Raw genomic sequence first — 23,555 nt, 5'->3', positions numbered from 1 at the left:
GCCAGCACTGCCCTGGCTCCAGGGAGGAAACGGAGAGGAGGAGGAGGAGCCTGTGGAACAGACTTTGAGTCTGGTTTCTGAGAAGCTGAGTTTGAGGGGACCAAGGAACAAGATGTTGGAGATGAGCTGTGGGCTGTCAGGGGCAAAACCCTGTGGCTTCTGAGCTGAAATAAGGTAACCCAGTCAGGAGGGAGGAGAGGCAGGGCAGGGCTGTGTGCTCAGCTCAGAGCTGGTTTCTCCTGGGTCAACCCAGGAGAGAGAAAGCCCTGAGGTCTCCCAGAGGGAGAAGGAAAGATCCTGTAATACAGGCCAGTCTCACTCATGACGTAGGGTGAGTTCTTGTCAAGGCAACTCACATCCTCCTTCCCTGCCACATGATCCCCCCCTTCACCCCGAAGCAGACCAAGAGCAGGCAGCTCCCTCACAGGGGACCAGAAGGTTCCCGTGAAATCAGCAGCTGAACTCCAGAGGCAGGTGTCAGGGGGAGCTCTGCCCAGACCTTTCTCCTGGCACATGACCCGTGTACCTATGCCTTCTGGACTCATCCATCTGGCTGCCCCACAGGCAACTCAAACTAACCAAACTCCAAACAGAAATCGTGTTTCCATTCTGAGATTGGCCCTGCTGGCCCTCACCATTGCCCAGGCTGGAAGCCTGACATATCCCTCACCCGCTCTCTCCCTGCGAATCTCCATTTCCCCTTCACTCTCACTCCAACCCAGCTGCTTCTCTCCACACAAACCCATCTTCAGTGCAGGCTGCCATCATCTCTCATGCAATTTCCATAGAATCCTGCACTCCAGACTCTGTGTCCAGACTTGGTGGTCCCTTGGTCCCATCTTCCATGCGGCAGCCAAAGTGGTTTGTCTTTTCTCTTCTTTTTGAGATATAATTGACCTTCAGCATTATATTAGTTTCCAGAGTACAACATAATGATTCAATATATGTATACTAGAGGCCCAGTGCATGAAAATCGTGCACTCAGTGGGATCCCTCAGCTCGGCCTATACCCTCTCACAATCTGGGACCCCTTCAGTAGGGTCCCTAGGCCTGGCCTGAGATCAGTGCCTATCAGGGCTTTCCTTCCCCCAGCTGCAGGCAGCTGGACCCACCCCCGCCGCTGCCACTGCTTGCCTTCTGTGCAGTGCTGCCCCCTTCCCCTGCCACCAGTGGCCTCCCTCTGCAGGAAACAGGTGTGGGGTGCTATGGCTTGGCTGGCCTGGGCCTCCCTCTGCGGGATGATCGCTGACCAGCCACACACCTGCCACTGAATCACCACTGGTGGCCTGGGCCTCCCTCTTTCTTTGCTAGGGGGCGGGGCCAGTCCTGCGAGGGGCCATCTGCCTACCTGATTGCCCCTAACCACAGGTCTGCCTACCTGATCACTCCTAACCACTCCACCTGCCTGCCTGGTGGCCCCTAACTGCTTGCTAGGGGTGGGGCCAGCTCAGCGAGGGGCCGCGGCAGTTCTGGTCTCTGGTCATATTGGTCATTACACTTACGGTGGCTGGCCTTTTATTATATAGGATACTGTGAAATGATGACCACAATAAGTCAAGTCAATATCCATGACCACACATTGTTGCAAATGTGTTTCTTGTGATGAGAATTTTTAAGATCTACTCTCTTAACAATTTGCAAATATAATATGCAGTATTGTTAACTATAGTCACCGCACTGTACATAATAACATCCCAGGCCTTATTTATTTTGTAACTAGAAGTTTTTACCTTTGATCCCCTTCACCCATGTTGCTTACCTCCACCTCTAGCAACCAGCATTCTGCTCTTTGTAGCTGTAAGTTTTTTTGTTTTGTTTTTAGATTCCACATATGAATTCTATGGTATTTGTCTTTTTCTGCTTCACTTATTTCACTTAACATAATGCCCTCAAATGGGTCTAAGAAGCACATTTAACTCTGTCACCTTCTGCTTTAAAACTGTTGAATCAGCTATTTTTACAATCAAGGTGAAATTCAGACTCTTGCACAGAGATGATAAGGCCCTCCATAATCTAGCCAAGAGAGATGCAATCAAAGGAGACTGAAAATATGATTTCATATTGGATTTTAATGAACAAGAATACACTATAACTAAATCAACTCATGGTAGTTTATTATTTGATTACTTGGGAAAAACTTATTATTCTCACAAGATCCAAGGTCTACATCTAGGTAGAGCATTTCATTGTTGGACAGCTTCTAAAGATTGCTCCTGCATGCGCTGGGTTTCCATGCCTGCTTTATTTAAATCTTGAAAATCTCCCTGGCTGCTTTGAATGCTTTTGCATCTATGGGAGGCTTCCTCTGACTGCCGGGCTGCAGAAACTTCTTCACAGGAGGGAGGTTGCTGATCCTGGTTTTCAGAGCCTGCAATGCACAAAGCACAGCGTCAGATGGAGACACAACACCCACCCATCATTACACAGGCCAGGGAATCTGAGACCCTCCTAGACAGGACCACCGGTGTCCCCTGTATCAGCACCAGCAGGGGGCTGGGAAAGGGGCACCCAGCAAGACAAGAAGATAAGAGGAAGGAAACACAGCTCAATAGCACTTTCTCCAGAGACAGGATTTAGTTCACCGTCTTCTTGCCCACATGGAAACGCTGTGGATTCTCACTCTTGTGCAGATAAGGAAGACTAATGCATCTGTCAGAACAACACAGGGAAAGGCTCCAAACTGGAGAAGTGAATATGTAGGACAACTGGGCTGGAACTGAAGATAGAAAATATAGAAATGTCAACCAGGTGGACAGTCAAAAGCAATCTTCCCTGTGTGAGAGAGAGACAGACAGAAAGAGAGAAGGGGCTGTGGGGAGAGAAACAAGTGTCTGAGAGAAGGAGCAGGAGCTGAGGGAAGGAAATCAGAGGAAGGAGACCTGCTCACACAGACGCAGGTAAGAGAGATGAGGACTCATGTGGGAGGAAGGGAATCCCAGAGAAAATGAGGACAGAAACTGCATGGAACAGGGCTGAGGACAGAGACGCTGAGCCCTAGGTCCCTCTCATTGTGAAAGATGAACTGTTCTCAGTGGGGCAGCATCCACCTCCAATTTCCTTGGCAAAACAAGATTCTTTTCCTGCCTCAGGGCCTACGAGCAAATTTTGAAGACCTGGGGGCAGCGGGGCATGGACAATGATGTGATCATAACATCGCCAGTCCAAGAGCCCAGATATTAGATCCCAAGATGGGAGATGTGGGTTCCTTCCCCAGGGCTGTGAAAGGGGTCACCTTCAGCAGCGGGAAGTTGGCCAGAAGGCTGGAGTCAATCTCTTCAACAGAGTAGATAAGTTCAACCAGGTGAATGTCAGCCTTGCTCAGCCTGTTGCCAACCAGGTAGTGTTGTCCGTGGCTCTTCAACACCTGGTGCATTGGAGGGAGCAGGTTATGAACTCAGGTGCACTCAGGCTGGGTCCCCCTGCTCCTGCCCAAGTCTCTCCAGCCGGCTGCCCATCTCTGCTGTCTCCCTGGACAGGTGCAGAGCATCAGACCACATTCATCTCCCTGACTCAGTGAGACAGAGAGAAGCAGGTCTTTGCTGTTCTTTCTTCACCCTTCAGCTGAAGCCCAGGAAACCATCTCCTTTTCCCATCCCCATATCTCTGTGCATGTTGGTCTGGCCCAGGGCTAGCACTGGCTGCACTGTGCTTCTATGTGCTACACTCCCTGAAGCCTCAGCAGCTCTGAGATTTCAGGACTTGCCTCTCCAGGCTGTTCTCTCTATCTCCTTCGGGTAAAGACTCCATCTTCATGACATCCTTCCTCAATCCCGAGAACACTATTTCAGAGTCTATATTTCTCCTCGTGTCTGCTTTTCTCATTTCCTTGTCTACCTATGTAGGGCCTGAAATAATCCTGGAACAATTTGAACTCACCATTTCTCTTACAACATTGTCTCTTACTCCTAAGCCACCTGTGCCTCTCAATAATATTGGGAGAATTTGCTATAATTCACATGTAAACTGCCTATGGGTGACTGCACTTGTCTGTAACTTACTTTTAAATGCATCCAAAAATACTGTTTGATTACAGCATAGAGGGATGGGGAGATATATGATTAAGCAAACATAATTATAAATTTTAATTTTAAATCTAGGTGGTCAGTATATATGAGTTTGTTGTACATCTCTTTCAACTTTTCTGTTTCAGTTTTTTATAATTAAATATTGGAGAAATATATGATGCTTATTAAAATTATTGCAATGGAAACTAAAGAGAAAATAAAAAAATGGGACTACATCAAAATAAAAAGCTTTTGCACAGCAAAAGAAACCATCAACAAAACAACAAGAAAGCCCACTGCATGGGAGAACACATTTGCCAATGTCATCACCGATAAGGCTTTAATCTCCAACATTTACAGGGAACTCATACAACTTAACAAAAGGAAGATAAACAACCCAATCAAAAAATGGGCAACGGACCTAAATACTTTTCGAAAGAAGACAGAAGGAAGGCCAAGAGACACATGAAAACATGCTCAAAGTCACTAATTATCTGAGAGATGCAAATCAAAACGACAATGCGGTACTATCTCACACCTGTCAAATGGCTATCATCAACAAATTAACAAATGACAAGTGCTGGAGATGATGCGGAGAAAAAGGAACCCTTGTGCACTGGGGGTGGGAATGCAGACTGGTGCAGCCACTCTGGAGAACAGTATGGAGTTTCCTCAAAAAACTAAAAATTGAATTCCCATTTGAACCAGTGATCCCACTTCTAGGAATATATCCCAAGAAACTAGAAATACCAATCAGAAAGGATATATGCACCCCTAAGTTCATAGCAGCACAATTCACCATAGCTGAGATTTGGAAACAGCCTAAGTGCCCATCAGCAGATGAGTGGATTAAAAAACTGTGGTACATCTACACAATGGAATACTATGCTGTGGTAAAAAAGAAAGACCTCTTACCATTTGCAACAGCATGGATGGACCTGGAGAGCATTATGCTAAGCAAAATAAGCCAGTCAGAGAAAGATAAGTATCACATGATTTCACTCATTTATGGAATACAATGAACAACATAAATTGATGAACAAAAACAGATCCAAAGACAGAGAAGCATCGATCAGACCGTCAAACCTCAGAGGGAAGGTAGGGGAGGGTGGGGGTAAGGGGGAGAGATCAACCAAAGGACTTGTATGCATGCATATAAGCCTAACCAATGGACACAGACAACAAGGGGGTGAGGGCATGAGTGGGGGGTGGGGGTAATGGGGGGATAAGGACACATATGTAATACCTTAATCAATAAAGAAATTTAAAAATTATTACAGCAATGTGGACATCATAGAGAAAAAAACACACATGGACCATTGACTAAAGATAACATTTTGGCCAATATGCTTTCAGAGTAGATAGATAGATATGAATGGATAAATTATTAATGACTAAATAAAATATCAAATGCTGTTTTTTTAAATATATATATATATCTTTATTTCAGAGAGGAAGGGAGAGGGAAAGAGAGATAGAAATATCAATGATGAGAGAGAATCATTGATTGGCTTCCTCCTGCATGTCCCCTATTGGGGATCAAGCCCGCAACCCAGGCATGTGCTCTTGACTGGAATTGAACCTGGGACCCTTCATTCCACAGGCTGATGCTCTACCCACTGAGCCAAACCAGTTAGGGCTCAAATGCAATATTTTTATATGCATTTTGCATTCACGTGATCATAGGGCTCTTTATTTTCATGGGATCATGGAACTCTTTATTTTCCAAGTGTAGATACACCTAAATTGCAAAGTCTGTTTAGGTTTTCATCATGTGAAATGTACCTAAACTCTTAGCACCACAAGGACCAGGAGAGTGTACTAGTATGTTCTGATTAATACCATATTCTTTGCTCTTTGAATAGAACCTCACACACAAGCAACAAATTAACATTTGAGTGAATGAATGATTTAATACTTAATATACATAAGTTCCTCAGTATTAATATTTTTATTTCTATGTAAGCCTCCTGTATCACTTACAATCTTCTTGTTGTTCATTATTTTTATTTAGCATGATTTCAGAGTGTTTTAATCTGAAATACCCCCCTTTTACCTTCAATGAGAAGCATTAACTAATATATGTGTTATGTATATTGATGGAACTGTATTTCCTTAGTTTTGCATGACTTTCCTCAAAAGTTTGAGAGCCATGTCCACAAAACTTGTAGATTATTTATTTCTTAACATCTTTTTATCTGTTTCTTCCTCTCCATCCCACCACCTTTCTCTCTGTTGAGATAATTCTCATCCATCCCAGAAACACTACCATATCCTCCTGGTGGGCAGTTGGTCTCATGTTTCCTACGCGTGTTGTCATCATATATTCCGATGAGTTGCTTTCCTCATGCTCCTCTTGGATGAAAAGACCTTGCATGGTGTTCTGCAGGATCTACTCCAATTGCTAATGTGGCTCTAACTGTGGCCATGAAATGCCATCAAATAGAGAATTCTAAATCGGGTCCTAGTAAACTGAACTTTTGCTGAAGGATTATAACTTGGGTATAACAGGTACATATCCTCCCCACAGCTGATTTTGATAACATCCCCGGAGAGCCAGGGTGCTCCATCAGTAGTCAGGAGGGCCCATTGGAAGTGAAGGCCAATGTCCTGGGACTTAACAGGCACCATTTCTCTTTGTCCTCTAATCCCAGTGCCCCAAACACTGAACAGCACAGTTACCTTTTCAAAGGCTGGGAAATAACGATTTGTTGTTCTCTCTCTGATCTGGGTCACCTTGGCATCTTGTTCATCAGGTGGGAATAGTGGTAAACGCAGTATCATTTCATTCAAATCTGCAATACCTTCTGAATACATATCAATCCTCAAAGAAAAAAAATGACCCAATTGTCAACTGTCACCTGCCTTACATGTTATAGTTTAAAAATCTAAGAGAATGGGGTATCAGGAGGTGGCAAAGTAATTCACCTCCATTTTGTGCATTTCTAAAAATATATTTCTTTATTGATTTCAGGGAGGAAGGGAGAGAGAAAGAGAGAGAGAGAAACATCAATCGGCCGCCTCCTGCACACCCCCCACTAGGGATCGAGCCTACAACCCAGACATGTACCCTTGGCCTGAAGTGAACCCAGGACCCTTCAGTCCCCAGGCCGATGCTCTATCCACTTAGCCAAACCAGCTAGGACTGGGTGCAATTTTATATACCAGTGATTCAGCTATGATTTTCACTTAATTTTAACATTTTATATCAAGGTGGATATCTACGTCTAAAATTTTTGTTATATTCATGACCAAATATACTGACAGAGAACATCAGTGAGGTGTCCAGAGTCACAGGCATGGAGAAATGGTGGAGTCACTGCAGGTACCCAGTGAGATGCTACCTAGGGTTTGCCATCTCTGCTGTGGTTGGTTCTGGGCACAAACTCCATGTGATCCATAGGCTAAAGGCCTGCCACCTGAGGAATCTGCAGAGAGTCCCTGGCACAGACACCTCAGCCATGTCCCCCTCTCTCTCTCACCCTGTTACACCACCCAGGCCCGTTTATATGCCCAATATTAGCAGATCTTCCAATGAGTTCCCAAAGAACACAGGCCCCATAAAACACAGTCCCCATAGAACACAGTCCCCACAGAACACAGTCCCATAGAACACAGTTCCCAACCCTCTCCATTTGCTGATTCTAAACGTTGGCCCTGTTTGCACTGCTCAAGTCTCCACCTGAAACATCCCCTGAATGGGTGCAATCCTTTATATAGTTCCAACCAGTGCATATTATAGAGGAGGTTTTTTCTTTTGTTCTAAACTGGGTTTTCTACAATACTTATAAACATTCCATCTTTATTGAAATACTATATTTACATACCATAAATATCACCCTTACATTCAGTAGTTTTTAGTACATTCTGAAATAATCATCACATTCTCTAATTCTAGAACATTTCCTATCATGCCCAAAAGAAATTCTGTACCCTTAACTGCCACTCCCTATTTCCCCAAAACTCCTTCCCTAGGAGATCACACAACTACTTTCTGTTTATATGGATTTGAATGTCTGGACATACCATATGAATGAAATCATTTTATATATGGCCTTTTGTGTGTGGTTTCTTTCATTTTGTATACTATTTTTAAAGTTCATTCATGTTGTCACCAACATCAGAATTTTGTCCTCTCTATGGCTAAATTACATTCCAGTGTGTGAATATTCTGCTCTTTGTTCATTCATTCACCAGTTGATGGACATATCTGTTGTTTCCACTTTTCAAATATTGTGAGCAACGCTGCTATGAACATTTGTGTGCATGTTGAGGAAAGTCGTCAAGAAGATGTGAATGTCATTTGACCCCCAAGCTGGACCTGGGCAATTGGAGGCTCCCCACTCCCTCCCCTGTGCTTGGAATGTGCTCTCCACATGCCTTCCCAGGGACACAGCCTTGAGACAGGAATGCGGTGATGAGACCATCTGGGCTTAATGTGTGACCCAGCTAAGGCCTCTATATAAGCTTTTAAGATTCTGGAGGTGGATTCAGAAACCTCACATCTTGTGGTCATGAACAAATGTCCTTGTTTATTAAACCTGCCACCTACCAATAAGGACTGGAGTGCCTTTTTCTTCAGTCTCTCCCTGCCCTTCACAGATGGGAGCCAGTTTCAGATTTCACCTGAGGGCTCCCAAGGAGGTCTATGAAGCCATAGTACAAAGTTTAGTGTGGATGTATTTTTTATTACCTTGGGTACATACCTAAGAAGTGGAGGTGCTGACATAGGATAACTCTTACGTTTAACGTTTCGAGTAAACATAAGAGTTATCCTATGTCAGCACCAATTCCTTACATAGCTTTAGTTTCAATCATGTGGTTCCATCTCAAAAAGAAGAACACCCCCCACCCCTCCCCAGATGTAGCTGTATTGAATAAATCTGGCTGCTTCCGTACTGAAAAAAATGCTCCAAGTAACCCTGGCCTCTTGAAAACCTGCCTCTGCTAACCCTTGTCAAGTGGCCAGTCCACACAATGGGCTAGTGAGTTAGGTTCCTGGTAACTGTTCCTGTAATTTCTGGAATTTGAGAATTAGCCCCTTTGTGTCCTTTCCTTCCCCAGTTTTTTCTTTAAAGGCCTGAGCACCTGGAGTCATGATTCCACCATCCTCCTGGCTTCATAGTTCCCTAGTGTTTGGAAACTTCTGTCACTCCCTGTGCTACCTCTGTGGACTGAGTCTTCTTTTCTAATCCCACTGCTTGATTCCACTTCAGTGGAATCCCTCCTCCTCATGCTCCCTGCTGGCCTGGACCTCAGTCTGTACCTCCAAGGCTCATGCTGCTGTTGGTCATGATCCTCTGATACAATCCGGATCATTCAAGGAAGACTCTAAATTGTTATTAATTGTTTACTAAAACACAGAAAAAATACCTACAGGGCTCTCTCCTTTATGTCTTTCCCATAGAGGTTGTGTTTGGCGGCAATGTAGTTGAGAATGGCTCTGGTCTGTGCCAGCTTCATCCCATCGATTTCCACCATGGGCACTTGCTGGAACATCAAAGACCCATCTTTTGAAAAAAGAAAAGAAAAAGTAGAGTGAACTGTCTCATGGATCACAGTCTTTTAAGTGGATAAAGGGTTTGTTGAAATTATCAGGTAATACTTCAACAAAATGGCATTTTGTTCTTAGTTTTTTATAGTCCTTTTTCTTACCAATCTGCTTTTTATTTTTTAACTCATTATTTTATTTACCTTTTTATTTCCCATCAGATACCTGGTAGCTGCCTGTATTATTTTTGTGATTGATATATCTTTGTGGATATTTTAAAAAGAAGCTGGAGAGAGGCTGCAGCAGGCTGCCAGCCAGATGGAAAGTTCCCACAAGAACTCTCGTGGTGTTCACGGCATTTAAGGCAGGTTTGGAGAGAGATTTTCATGTAGAGGTCTCTTTCCCTGACTTCAGCATCTGCAATATTGCTAGGATATTACCTGGCAACAAACCATGGAGATAATTCAAAGCAACTGAGGGGCCAGTTTCTACTCTCTTCACCCTGATGCATGTGTTGTAGTGTCGGTGTATAGGTGGGGTCCTCAGCGGACACAGCTCCTCATGGTGGGTGCAGAAAGAAGGAGAAGCAAGGAGCGGGCATTCCAGGTCACAAGGGATGATTCGTTGGCGAATATTCTGAGTTCAAGCCCTTCCTAGCCCTGAGTGAGTGATGAACCCTGCTCAAGGAGCCCCATCCTTACACTTGAACTACTTTTCTTCCTCTTTCACCCACCCTCCAGCTCCCACCATACACACACATAGGCATTGCCTGGTGTTCAAACCTCACTATTGACTTTATAGATTCCCTCATCAGAGCAATTTAGATACATAGTCTTACCATTTCTTAATTTTTCCAAGTCTTCTGGCCTTTCCAAAAATTCCTCTTCAAACTAGAACCAGAAAGAGTAAAGGAGTTCTTGTTTTTCATTCCATAGCATTACAGAACTTTTAACCTTAAATGACCTCTGTCTGGTACATCATATGGAGGAGGTAAGATTTCTGAGTTTGGCATGGTGCACGAAGGAGCACAATCACGCCATTTGGAAATTCAGATTAGAGCCATCAAGAACAGAGCATGAAGCAAAATAAGCCAGTCAGAGAAAGACAAGTATCACATGATCATGTAGAATCTAATGAACAAAATAAACTGATGAACAAAACAGATCCAGAGACATTGAAACATGCAATAGACTGGTGCATTTCAGAGGGAAGTGGCAGGAGGTGGGGGGCTGGAAGAGTTTGACCAAAGAATTTATATGTGCTTAGCCCATGGACAAACAATAGTGCGGGGAAGGCTTGGGGAGTGGGCAGGAGCAGGGTGGAGGGTTATGTACGTGGGGTGGGGAGGGGGACATCTGTAATACTTTCAACAATAAAGGTATTTTAAAAAAAGGACAGAGCATGGCTTGAAGCACTTAACTGTTCACAGTTGGAGGTTCCATTCACCTCCACCTGCTTTTACATCTGTCTATGGTCAGGTCATGATTTGGGTAGAGAATGTTATTGGGGGGGAAGGGACTGGGAAATTCTGCTGGTTATGGAGTTTTAATATCTCAGGAAAGCCTTTCTCTCCATATGAGACAGGCCAGGAAAGTGTGTGTCCCCCAGCATGGGGTATCCTTGGGCCCATAACCATCTAAGATGCTGTCACCAAGGTTACAATTACATTACTTCATTTTATTTTATAGTTTAAAAGGATTATTTTATGAATAGCATTAATATTAAAATGTGGAGGAGGAAAAATGGCGGCAGAATAGACAGGCGTGTTCCAAGCCTTGTCCTGGAGCAGAAAGAAAGAACAGCTGAGGGTCGCACGAGGAGTATTTGTTGGCAAGTTGGGGGACAGCTGAACTCCAGAAGAAGGTGGGGGACTGCTAGATGGGGTTCCCCTGACCTGGCAGCCCCCACTGCGGCTGGGTACCCTCCCGGAGCTGCGGGCTTGGACGCGGAGTCTGCGCCATCTTGAACCCAAAAGTGGGAAAGTGGAGCTTATCGGAAGCCAGAGAATCCACAACTGCGGCACCCACGGAACAGCTGCGAGCCCCAGAACACCGCTCCCCAATTGGCGCAAACACACGGGTTCAGAGGAGCTCTACACTCCACCAGGGAAAGGTCAGATTTCGCCTGGGATAAGGAGAGAGAGATAACCAGACACCCAGAGAAGAGAGACCATGGGGAAACAAAGAAACAGCCCGCATATGAAAGAAAAGCAGGCATCACCAGAAAAGGAAGTAAACGAAATGGAGGCAAGCAACCTTCCAGAAAAAGAATTCAGAGAAATGGTCATAAGGTGGCTGAAAAGAATGGAAGACAAATTCGACAATATGAGCAAGAACCAAGAGGAAATGAAGAAGAACCAAGAAGAAATGAAAAATGACATCACTGCTGTAAAGAACTCAATAGAAAGCATCAAGAGTAGACTAGAAGAAGCAGAGGACCACATCAGTGAGCTAGAAGACAAGATGGGAAAAAATACCCAAGTAGAGCAACTTCTAGAAAAAAAAATTAAAAGGCAGGAGGAGAGCCTAAGGGAACTTTGGGACAACACGAAACAAAACAACATCTGCATAATAGGGGTTCCAGAAGGAAAGGAAGCTGAGCAAGGAATAGAAAACCTGTTTGAAGAAATAATGACAGAAAATTTCCCTGATATAGGGAAGAAAAAACCCACACAAATCCAAGAAGCTCACAGAGTCCCAAGCAAAATGAACCCCAAAAGACCGACGCCAAGGCACATTATAATTAAATTGGCAAACACCAACGACAAAGTAAGAATTTTAAAAGCGGCAAGAGAGAGACAGAAAGTTACATACAAAGGAACCCCCATCAGACTAGCAACTGATTTCTCAACAGAAACTCATCAGGCCAGAAGGGAATGGAATGAAATATACAAAGTCATGCAAAGGAAGGGTCTGAATCCAAGAATACTGTACCCAGCAAGGCTATCAATCAAAATTGAAGGTGAAATCAGGAGCTTCACAGACAAAAAAGGACTAAGGGAATTTATTACCACCAAACCAGCAATGCAAGAAATGCTAAAGGGTCTGCTGTAAAAAAAAAAGAAATAGGAAGCGAAGAAGGAACACAGGGGTAAAGAATAGGAATGGCGACAAATAAGTACCTATCAGAGAGAAACCAAGATGGCAGCATAGGTAAGCACCTAAACTGCTGCCTCGCACAACAATTTCAAAACTACAACTAAAAGACAGAACGGACACCATCCAGAACCACAGGAAAGCTGGCTGAGTGAAAATTCTACAACTAGAAGGAAAGAGAAAAGCTCACAAAGAATTGGAGGTACGGCAAAGGGTCTTTGTGCGCGCAGAGAGGAAGGGTGGCTGAGAGCCTGGCTGACTTTCTCTGGCGGAAGGGGGAAAGAAGCCCCCAACCGCACTGAACCCCAGTTCTGACTGCACTGCACCCCAGTCCCGGGTGAAACAGGGGGCGTCTGGACTGTCAGGTAGAGAGAAAGACACCCGGAGACTCGGAGACCCAGGGGAGACCCGGGGGAGGCCCAGTGGGCAGGGGGTCTGGAGACGTGCGCGCCAGTGTGCACAAAGGCTGTGGAGGTTGCCACAGGCTTTCCCTAGCAGAAGGGAGTCGGAAGCACCTGACTGCACTGAACCCCAGTTCTGACTGTACTGAACCCCAGTTCCAGGTGAGCCCCTGGGGACCCACGCTCTTGTGGGGGGGGAATCTGGACTCTCGGGCGGAGACTCGGGAGCCAGGGAAGGCAGAGGTCTGAAGGTGCGCGTGCAAGGGCAAGGCTGACTGGAAGCCAAGACTGTCTGTTCCGCCCTGAGACTCCAACCCGTCCAAACTGAGCACAGAGGCTATTGCAATTTGGCAAGTCTAATCCTATAAGGCTGTCTCCAACACCGAACTTCTCCCAGTGTAGACACAGCTGATCCTTACAGCCAACTGGCCTGGAGGTCAATTCCTCCCAGTGATACCAACAACAATCAAGACTTACAACAAGGCTGTACACACAGTCCACAAAGGGGTGCACCAAGAGTGTCCACCTCAGGTTAACGGGGAAGGCCGACCAACTGGGCCATACAGGAAACCTAGCACACAAATCTATCCTACCAACTCAGGGAAGCAGTGAAAATGTGGCATCAAACAAACAGATCACAAACGAAAGAAATGGAGGAAAACAAACGATTGGATATAGAATTCAAAACCACGGTTATAAGGCTTTTCAAGAATATCCTAGAAAAGGCCGATAAATATAACGAGACCCTCGAAGATATGAAAAAGGACCAACTAGAAATTAAACATACACTGACTGAAATAAAAAATACGATACAGAGACCCAAAAACAGACAAGAGGAACACAAAAATCAAGTCAAAGAATTGAAATACAAAGAAGCAAAAAACACTCAACCGAAAAAGCAAAAAGCAAAAAAATAAATCCAAAAAGTTGAAGATAGTGTAAGAAGACTCTGGGACAACTTCAAGAGTACCAACATCAGAATTATGGGGGTGCCAGAAGAAGAGAGAGAGAGCAAGATACTGAAAACCTATTTGAAGAAATAATGACCAAAAACTTCCCCCACCTGGTGAAAGAAATAGACTTACAAGTCCAGGAAGCGCACAGAACCCCAAACAAAAGGAATCCAAAGAGGACCACACCAAGACACATCATCATTAAAATGCCAAGAGCAAAAGACAAAGAGAGAATATTAAAAGCAGCAAGAGAAAAACAGTTAGTTACCTACAAGGGAGCACCCATATGCCTGTCAGCTGATTTCTCAACAGAAACTATGTAGGCCAGACGGGAGTGGCAAGAAATTTTCAATGTGATGAATAGCAAGAACCTACAACCAAGATTACTCTACCCAGCAAAGCTATCATTCAGAATTCAAGGTCAGATAAAGAGCTTCACAGATAAGAAAAAGCTAAAGGAGTTCATCACCACCAAACCACTATTATATGAAATGCTGAAAAGTATTTTTAAAGAAGAGGAAGAAGATAGAAAGGGAGTGGACTGATAATTCTCAGGGGGAAAGGGGTATGGGGGGGGGTCAGGAAGAGACTGGACAAAAATCATACACCTATGGATGAGGAGAGTGGGGGGGAGGTAAGGGAAGAAGGTGGGGTGGGAACTGGGTGGAGGGGAGCTATGGGGGGAAAAAGGAGAAACAATTGTAATAATCTGAATAAAGATTTATTTAAAAAAATAAGTACCTATCAATAATAACTTTAATTGTAAATGGATTAAATGCCCCAATCAAAAGTCATAGGGTAACGGATTGGATAAGAAAACACGACCCATATATCTGCTGTCTACAAGAAACCCACCTCAGAAAAAAAGACGCACACAGACTGAGGGTGAAGGGATGGAAAAAGTTTTTCCAGGCAAATGGAACTGAAAAAAAAGCTGGGGTAGCAATACTTATATCTGACAAATTAGATCTCAAAGTGAAGGACAAAACCAAGAGCTGGTTCTTTGAAAGGATAAACAAGATTGATGAACCTCTAGCCAGGCTCACCAAGAAGCAAAGAGAGAGGACCCAAATAAATAAAATCAGAAATGAAAGAGGTGAAACAACAACAGATCCCGCCGAAATACAAAGGATTGTTAAAAAATACTACGAACAACTCTATTCCAACAAACTGGACAACCTGGAGGAAATGGACATATTCCTAGAAAAATATAACCTTCCAAAACTCAATCAGGAAGAATCTAAACAGCTCAATATGCCAGTAACTATGGAAGAAATTGAAGCAGTCATCAAAGAGCTTCCGGCAAACAAAAGCCCGGGGCCACACGGCTTCACAGGAGAGTTTTACCAAACATTCAAGGAAAAACTAAAACCTATCCTCCTCAGACTATTCCAAAAAATTCAAGAGGAAAGAACACTTCCAAACTCCTTCTATGAAGTTAGCATCATCCTAATACCAAAACCAGATAAAGACAACACAATGAAGGAGAAATACAGGCCAATATCCCTCATGAACGTAGATGCCAAAATCCTCAACAAAATTCTAGCAAATCGTATCCAGCGGTACATCAGAAAGATCATACACCATGACCAAGTAGGGTTTATCCCAGGAATGCAAGGATGGTACAATATCCGCAAATCAATAAATGTGATACATCACATAAACAAATTGAGAGATAAAAATCACATAGTCATATCAATTGATGCAGAAAAAGCATTTGACAAAATCCAACACCCTTTCTTGATAAAAACTCTCAACAAGGTGGGAATAGAAGGATCATACCTCAACATAATAAAAGCTACATATGATAAACCCACAGCTAACATCATACTCAATGGGCAAAAACTAAAACCATTTCCCCTAAGAACAGGAACAAGACAGGGATGCCCACTCTCACCACTCCTGTTTGACATAGTACTGGAAGTATTAGCCATTGCAATTAGACAAGAAGAAGAAATAAAAGGCATCCAAATTGGAAAAGAAGTAAAGCTATCCTTATTTGCAGATGACATGATATTGTACATAAAAAACCCGAAAGACTCCATCAAAAAACTAACAGACTTAATAAATGAATTCGGCAATGTAGCAGGATACAAAATTAACGCCAAGAAATCTATGGCATTTCTATACACCAACAGTGAACTTACATAAAGAGAGACTAAAAAAAGCAATGCCATTTTCCATCGCACCAAAAAAATTAAGATACTTAGGAATAAACCTAACCAAGGAGGTAAAAGACCTATAGCGGAAAACTACAGGACACTGAAAAAAGAGATAGAAGAAGATGTAAACAGATGGACGAACATACCATGTTCATGGATTGGTAGAATCAACATAATTAAAATGTCCATACTACCCAAAGCAATCTATAGATTCAATGCACTCCCCATTAAAATACCAATGGCGTATTTCACAGACCTAGAAAGAACTCTCCAAAAATTCATCTGGAATAAAAAAAGACCTCGAATAGCCACAGCAATCCTGAGAAAGAAGAATAAAGTAGGAGGGATCTCAATACCAGATTTCAAGCTGTATTACAAAGCCACTGTCCTCAAAACAGCCTGGTACTGGCACAAGAACAGACATATAGATCAATGGAATAGAACAGAGAATCCAGATATCGACCCAAACCACTATGCACAATTAATATTTGACAAAGGAGGCATGAGCATACAATGGAGTCAAGACAGTCTCTTCAATAAATGGTGTTGGGAAAATTGGACAGATACATGCAAAAAAATGAAACTAGATCACCAACTTACACCATACACAAAAATAAACTCAAAATGGATACAGGACTTAAATATAAGACAGGAAACCATAAAAATACTAGAGGAATCCACAGGCAGCAAAATCTCAGACATATGCCAAAAGAACTTTTTCACTGGTGCTGCCCCCAGGGCAATGGAAGCCAAAGAGAAAATAAACAAATGGGACTACATCAAAATAAAAAGCTTTTGCACAGCAAAAGAAACCATCAACAAAACAACAAGAAACCCCACTGTATGGGAGAACATATTTGCAAATGTTATCACTGATAAAGGCTTAATCTTCAACATCTACAGGCAGCGTATACAACTTAATAAAAGGAAGATAAAGGATCCAATAAAAAAAATGGGCAACGGACCTAAATAGAATCTTTTCTAAAGAAGACAGAAGGAAGGCCAAGAGACACATGAAAACCTGCTCAAAGTCTCTAATTATTCGAGAGTTGCAAATCAAAACGACAATACAATATCATCTCACACCTGTCAGAATGGCTATCATCAACAAATCAACAAACGACAAGTGTTGGCGAGGATGCAGAGAAAAAGGAACCCTCGTGCACTGCTGGTGGGAATGCAGACTGGTGCAGCCACTCTGGAGAACAGTATGGAATTTCCTCAAAAAACTGAAAATGGAACTCCCATTTGACCCAGTAATCCCACTCCTGGGAATATATCCTAAGAAACTAGAAACACCAATCAGAAAGGATATATGCACCCCTATGTTCATAGCAGCACAATTTACAATAGGTAAGATTTGGAAACAGCCTAGGTGCCCGTCAGCAGATGACTGGATCAGAAAACTATGGTACATCTACACAATGGAATACTATGCTGCCATAAAACAGAAGGAATTACTACCATTTGTAGGCACCTGGATGGAATTAGAGAACATTATGCTAAGTGAAATAAACCAGTTAATGAAAGAAAAATACCACATGATCTCATTCATTTGGGGATAATGAAAAACATTATAAACTGATGAACAAAAAGATAGATACAGAGGCAGTAAAGCATCAAACAGACTGTCAAATTACAGCGGTAAGGTTAGGGAGAGGTGGGGGAAATAAGAGATCAACTGAAGGACTTATATGCATGCATATAAGAGTAACCAACGGATGCAAAACATTGGGGGGTGAGGGCGTGTATGGGAGTGGGGTGGGGGGGCAATGGTAATATATGTACACATATAATACCTTAATAAAAAAAATATTAAAATGTGAAGGAAAGCATCTGATGTTTTCAGTTTATGCATTGTTATACCTCGATAAGGCACATTTTAAAGAATTGTTTGCTTTAAAATACCTCAGTAAAGTTATCTATTAATATAATGCATTGATTTTCTCAAAAAAGAATGCCATTTAAAGAAAAAAAAATAATAAATAAATAAAAGGATTATTTTATGCAATGGACATGGCCATGAGGTGGTGGGGGCCTGTCCTGGGGGGTGGTGTCAATCAAGCAAAAAGGAGACATATGTAATACTTTAAACAATAAAAAAAAGAGATCTCTGATGTGTTTGAGTATGATAAAAGTTTTGGACTAGCTTGCTCAGTGGAACAGTCTATTGTGGATCTACATAATGCCATAGGGGAAGACCAGATAGATAGTGAGTTATGTGTGCAGCAATTTATAAAGCTTCCAGTTCAAGACAAACATAAAGAATGGAGGATGGTCATCAAGGGAGGGTGGCCAAGATAGGATGGCATTGGCTGGTGTGATGTTGCTTGTGAGGCTAATGGAGATGAAAATGATTATGAAGATCAACTTTTTGGAGCAGAGAACCCAGAAATCCTGGCCAAGATCCTTACCCCACGCCCTCTTCAGTAAAGCTGGGATGGAGTAGAGGAAGCCTGAGATGTTCTCGACATTACCTCCTAGTCACCCTCCTGTGCTGAACTCATCCTACCCACAGGCTCCGAACACATCCCTGAACCCCAGAGCTGAAGTCAGGGTAGGTTGATGGAGGAAAAATAAAAAAAGCTGCATGGCACTATTTGTATTTTTTATGTACTTTCTTACTCATGAAATTAAGAAAGAGCCAGGCTCAAGTCCCCATGCCTTCATGAACCAGTGAAGAAAGTATAATCCTGACTCAGGTAAACATGTTGATATGAGGCTGAAGGGAGCACATTAAAGCTCCTGTGTCCATCACCTGAAACCCTCCTTTACTGCTCTGATTTGTGGGACAAAGTTTCCTGAGTTCATCCATGACTCCCTCTCCTAAAAACCCTCAGAGTTGCTGAGTCACTCTGATGTGGACTGAGAGAGATGTGTTTTTCTCATTGACACCTCTAGAGGGCAGAGCTCAACAGTGTCACAGAAACCTACCAATTTTCCATGCAGGATCTGGCATTTTGACACTGCAAACCAAGCATGTCAAACTCAAAGGCTCACGCGGGCCAAACAAACAAGGCTTAAGTTTATGTGGGCTGCAAAAAAACAAAAGCTTCAATTTTCATAGAAACGTAGGTTTATTTCCATAGAGACATGCTGAATACAAAAGGCTGAATAAATGAGTCATCATTAACATAAAATAATAGAACATTTTAATAAAAATTAATATTATTTTTTCTTGAACATTAACTTAGCAGACACTGAATAACTGCACAAATTAATAAGGGTAACACAAATAAACCTATTTTTCTTGTTCTCCAAAGCGAGATATTTCCTATTGTGCACACCAAACAAGTCAGCACAAGACTAATGATGTGGCAATCAGGTGCTAGAATATTCGCTGCTAGTATTAGTGGAGAGAAATGGTGTGCCTGCGTGTAAGGCACGTAAGGGAAATGAATGCAACAGGATTATAGTAATCAATCATTAGTGAATGTTGTAGTTCATTATTAATAATTATGTATAACAGGATATTGTAAAAATTAAGTTATGAAATTTTTAAAAAAATGTTTCTTACATACAGTTATATTGGCTGGGCCACAAAAATATTCATTGTGGGCCACATGTGGACCGTGGGCTTGTGAATTTGACATGCTTGCTGTAAATGCTTGGATGTCCTCTAGACTTAGATGCTCCCATGCCTCCTTTTAATCACCTATTTACTTGTCTGCATCCTGACTGGAATGTAAGCTTCCTGAGGTCAGGGACCTTGTCTGTCTTGTTCATCCATGTCTCCCCAGAACCAAGCACAGAATCTGGCACTTAAAGCTGCTCAACAAAATCATTGCTAAGTGCATGCTTTAAGTCTTTAACAGGCAGCTTGTTATAATCTGCTCCTCTCCACTTTTGCGGTTATATCTTCATTTTAATTACATTACATTCTAATATTCTAGTTTTTATCCTTTTATTTTAAAAATTTCTAGTATGGGTGGAGAAACCAAGATGGCGGCATAGGTAAACACCTAAACTGCTGCCTCACACAACAATATCAAAACTACAACTAAAAGACAAAACGAACACCATCCAGAACCACAGGAAAGCTGGCTGAGTGGAAATTCTACAACTAGAAGAAAAGAGAAAAGCACATTGAGACTCAGAGGAGCTACAAAAGGATGAGGTACAGAGGCTCCCACACGGAGAGGAAGGGTGGCTATGTGCAAGGGCGGCTGAGTGCATGGCTGGCTTTCTAAAGCAGGAGGGAGAAGGAAGCTCCCAACTGCACTGAACTCCAGTCCTGGGCGAGACCCTGGGAAACCAGACTCATTCGGGGGGAATCTGGACTGTCAGGAAAAAGAAAGCACACTGAGACTCCGGAGCTGCGGAAGGCAGAGGTCTGGAGGCATGTGCGCGCAGAGAGGACTGACCACTGAATGCATGGGAGGCTGAGTGCGCAGCTGGCTTTCTAAAGCAAGAGGGAGACAGAAGCTCCCAACTGCGTTGAACTCCAGTTCCGGGCAAGTTTCTGGGAACCCCAACTCATTTGGGGAGAAACTGGACTGTCTGGCAGCGGGCAAAACTCGAGGGCGGCTTTCTCTCAGAGGTGCTTGCAGCAATTACCACGGGACACTGAGACGCAGTGGCCTCATAGGGCAGGACTGACAGGAAACCAAGGCTGTCTGCTCCACCCTGAAACTCCACCCCATCCAAGGTGAGCACAGAGGCTTTTGCAATTTTGTAAGTCTTGTCTCATAAGAGTGTCTCCAGCACAGAAGTTCTCCCAGCGTAGACACAGCTGATCCTCACAGCCAATTGGCCTGGAGGTCAATTCCTCCCAGTGATACCAACAACAATCAAGACTTAACTACAACAAGGCTGAGCACACAGTCCACAAAGGGGTGTTCCAAAAGTGTCCACCTCAGGTAACTGGGGAGGCTAAGCCACTGTGCCCTAGAGGACACCTACCACACAAAGCTACTCTACCAACTCAGGGAAGCAACGAAAATACGGAGACAAAAAAATAGATCACAAATGAAAGAAATGGAGAAAAGCAAATGACTGGATATAGAGTTCAAAACCACGGTTATAAGGTTTTTCAAGAATTTCCTAGAAAAGGCCGATAAATTTAGCAAGACCCTTGAGGATATGAAAAAGGACCAACTAGAAATTAAACAAATACTGACTGAAATAAAAAATATTATACAGAGACCTAACAGCAGACTAGAGGACCACAAGAATCAAGTAAAAGAGTTGAAATCCAAAGAAGCAAAAAACACTCAGCTGGAAAAGCAAAAAGAAAAAAGAATCCAAAAATTTGAAGATAGTGTAAGGAACCTCTGGGACAATCTCAAGCGTACCAACATCCGAATTATGGGGGTGCCAGAAGAAGAGAGAGAGCAAGATACTGAAAACCTATTTGAAGAAATAATGACCGAAAACTTCCCCCACCTGGTGAAAGAAATAGACTTACAAGTCCAGGAAGTGCACAGAACCCCAGACAAAAGGAATCCAAAGAGGACCACACCAAGACACATCATAATTAAATGCCAAGAGCAAAAGACAAAGAGAGAATATTAAAAGCAGCAAGAGGAAAACAGTTACCTACAAGGGAGCACCCATATGCCTGTCAGCTGATTTCTCAACAGAAACTATGCAGGCCAGACGGAAGTGGCAAGAAATATTCAAAGTGATGAATAGCAAGAATCTACAACCAAGATTACTCTACCCAGCAAAGCTATCATTCAGAATTCAAGGTCAGATAAAGAGCTTCACAGATAAGAAAAAGCTAAAGGAGTTCATCACCGCCAATCCAGTATTATATGAAATGCTGAAAGGTATTCTTTAAGAAGAGGAAGAAGAAGAAAAAGGTAAAGATAAAAATTATGAACAACTAATATATATCTATCAACAAGTGAATCTAAAAATCAAGTGAATTAAAAATCTGATGAACAGAATAAACTGGTGAATATAATAGAACCAGAGACATAGAAAGGGAGTAGACTGACAATTCTCAGGGGGAAAGTGGTGTGGGAGGTGTGGGAAGAGACCAGACAAAAAGCGTACATCTATGGATGAGGACAGTGTGGGGGAGGTAAGGGCAGAGGGTGGGGTGGGAACTGGGTGGAGGGGAGCTATGGGGGGATAAAAGAGGAACAATTGTAATAATCTGAACAATAAAGTTTTATTAAATTTTAAAAAAAATTTCTAGTATGTACAAAAGATCCTCTTTGTATCCATCACCCAGCTACAATCATTATCACACAAGCCAATCTTGTGTCATCTATATGCCCACCCACTCTCCCTATCTTGTGAAGATTTGAAACAATCCCATATACAGTATCATTTAATACTTAACTCTTTAATTTATATTTCTAAAACATGAGATTTATTATTAAAATAACCACAATATAACACATAAAATCACAACTAAAAGTTAACAATGACTTTTAATATCCTCTAATATTTAATCAATAGTTGTATATGTGTCATAAATATTTTACTGTTCATTAAAATCAAAATAAGTTCCATAAATTATTTTTAGTGGCTATTTCTTTTGTTTCCTTTAAAGATTTCTTTTAATTTTTCCTGCACTCTTATAATAGCAGGATTTTTAAAAATTTTATTGGTCAAATAGTCCAATTCCTTCCTAATATGCATAATTTTTTTTATTTAAGGCAAAACCATTCACAGGCCATCTAGTATGGCAATCTTCTCGCTTATGTGAGAAAGTACTTTAATACAGTTAATTTTAGGCTCAAATTAAGTTGACAGAACTCAGAACCCACCTCGACTCCAGCTGCAGCCAGGAGCCACCTGATGGGCTCCATTCGAAGTCGTCCATTCACGTAGTGAAGCTTGGGCTTGCCGGCCATGATGCAGACTCCTGGTTTCTGTAAACATGAGTTAATGAATGAATGAGTGAGTGAATGAATGAAACCATAGAAGCAAACTGTATTTTATGGTGTACATTTGAACGGAAGGGTGAAGTATCTGCTTTGTTAATGGTGGAATTGGTGGAGTCCCATGAGGTCTTCCTTTGCCCATATTCTCACCCAATAGTGGCCATTGGTGTCAAATTGCACCAAGTAAGTCTCAGGTGGCCATTTGTCCTCACTCTGAGGATATAAACAGAGCAGCCTGGATCCCACACAGGAGAAGCAAGCCAGCCCGTGAGTGGCCTTCAAGCCAGAGGACTTAGGCACAGGGAAGAGGAGAAGGGAGCAGAGTTAGTCCTCTGCTCTTTGGCTGTCGTGCTGCTCTTGTTCAAATGCGTGCAGTGGGGCTTAGTGCTGGCCTGGTAGTCACCAACACCTTCTAAGTTCTCTGCGCACAAGAAGAGGTTCATTCCTCTTTTCTACTGGAATTCTCTATTTTTCCACCGCTGGATGAATTTTATTTTCCATTTAGAAAAAGGGATGTTAGTGCATTACCTTTATAGGACAAGGAAAGGAACGAACATGTTTAGTGTCTACCACATAATGGACATTTTCTGATTCTTATCCTTATTTAATC

At 42.6% G+C, this 23,555-nt stretch overlaps 1 protein-coding gene across 1 annotated transcript; it reads right to left on the bottom strand.

The window, feature by feature from the left end:
- Nucleotides 1–2,245: 2,245 nt before the first annotated feature.
- LOC308246495 (glutathione S-transferase A2-like) lies at nucleotides 2,246–22,915 on the bottom strand (the record flags this gene model as incomplete). The annotated part of the gene is made up of 6 exons (XM_080664781.1): nucleotides 2,246–2,368; nucleotides 3,233–3,364; nucleotides 6,687–6,828; nucleotides 9,382–9,514; nucleotides 10,334–10,385; nucleotides 22,829–22,915. 6 exons carry the CDS (start codon nucleotides 22,913–22,915, stop codon nucleotides 2,246–2,248), a joined length of 669 nt encoding a protein of 222 aa, XP_080520907.1.
- Between the last annotated feature and the right edge of the window lie 640 nt (nucleotides 22,916–23,555).

Source organism: Plecotus auritus (genome assembly GCF_963455305.1).
Source record: "Plecotus auritus genome assembly, chromosome: 4".
NCBI lineage: Eukaryota > Metazoa > Chordata > Mammalia > Chiroptera > Vespertilionidae > Plecotus > Plecotus auritus.
The sequence above is the reverse complement of the archived record's forward strand: the minus strand, read 5'-3'. Positions and strand labels throughout refer to the sequence as shown.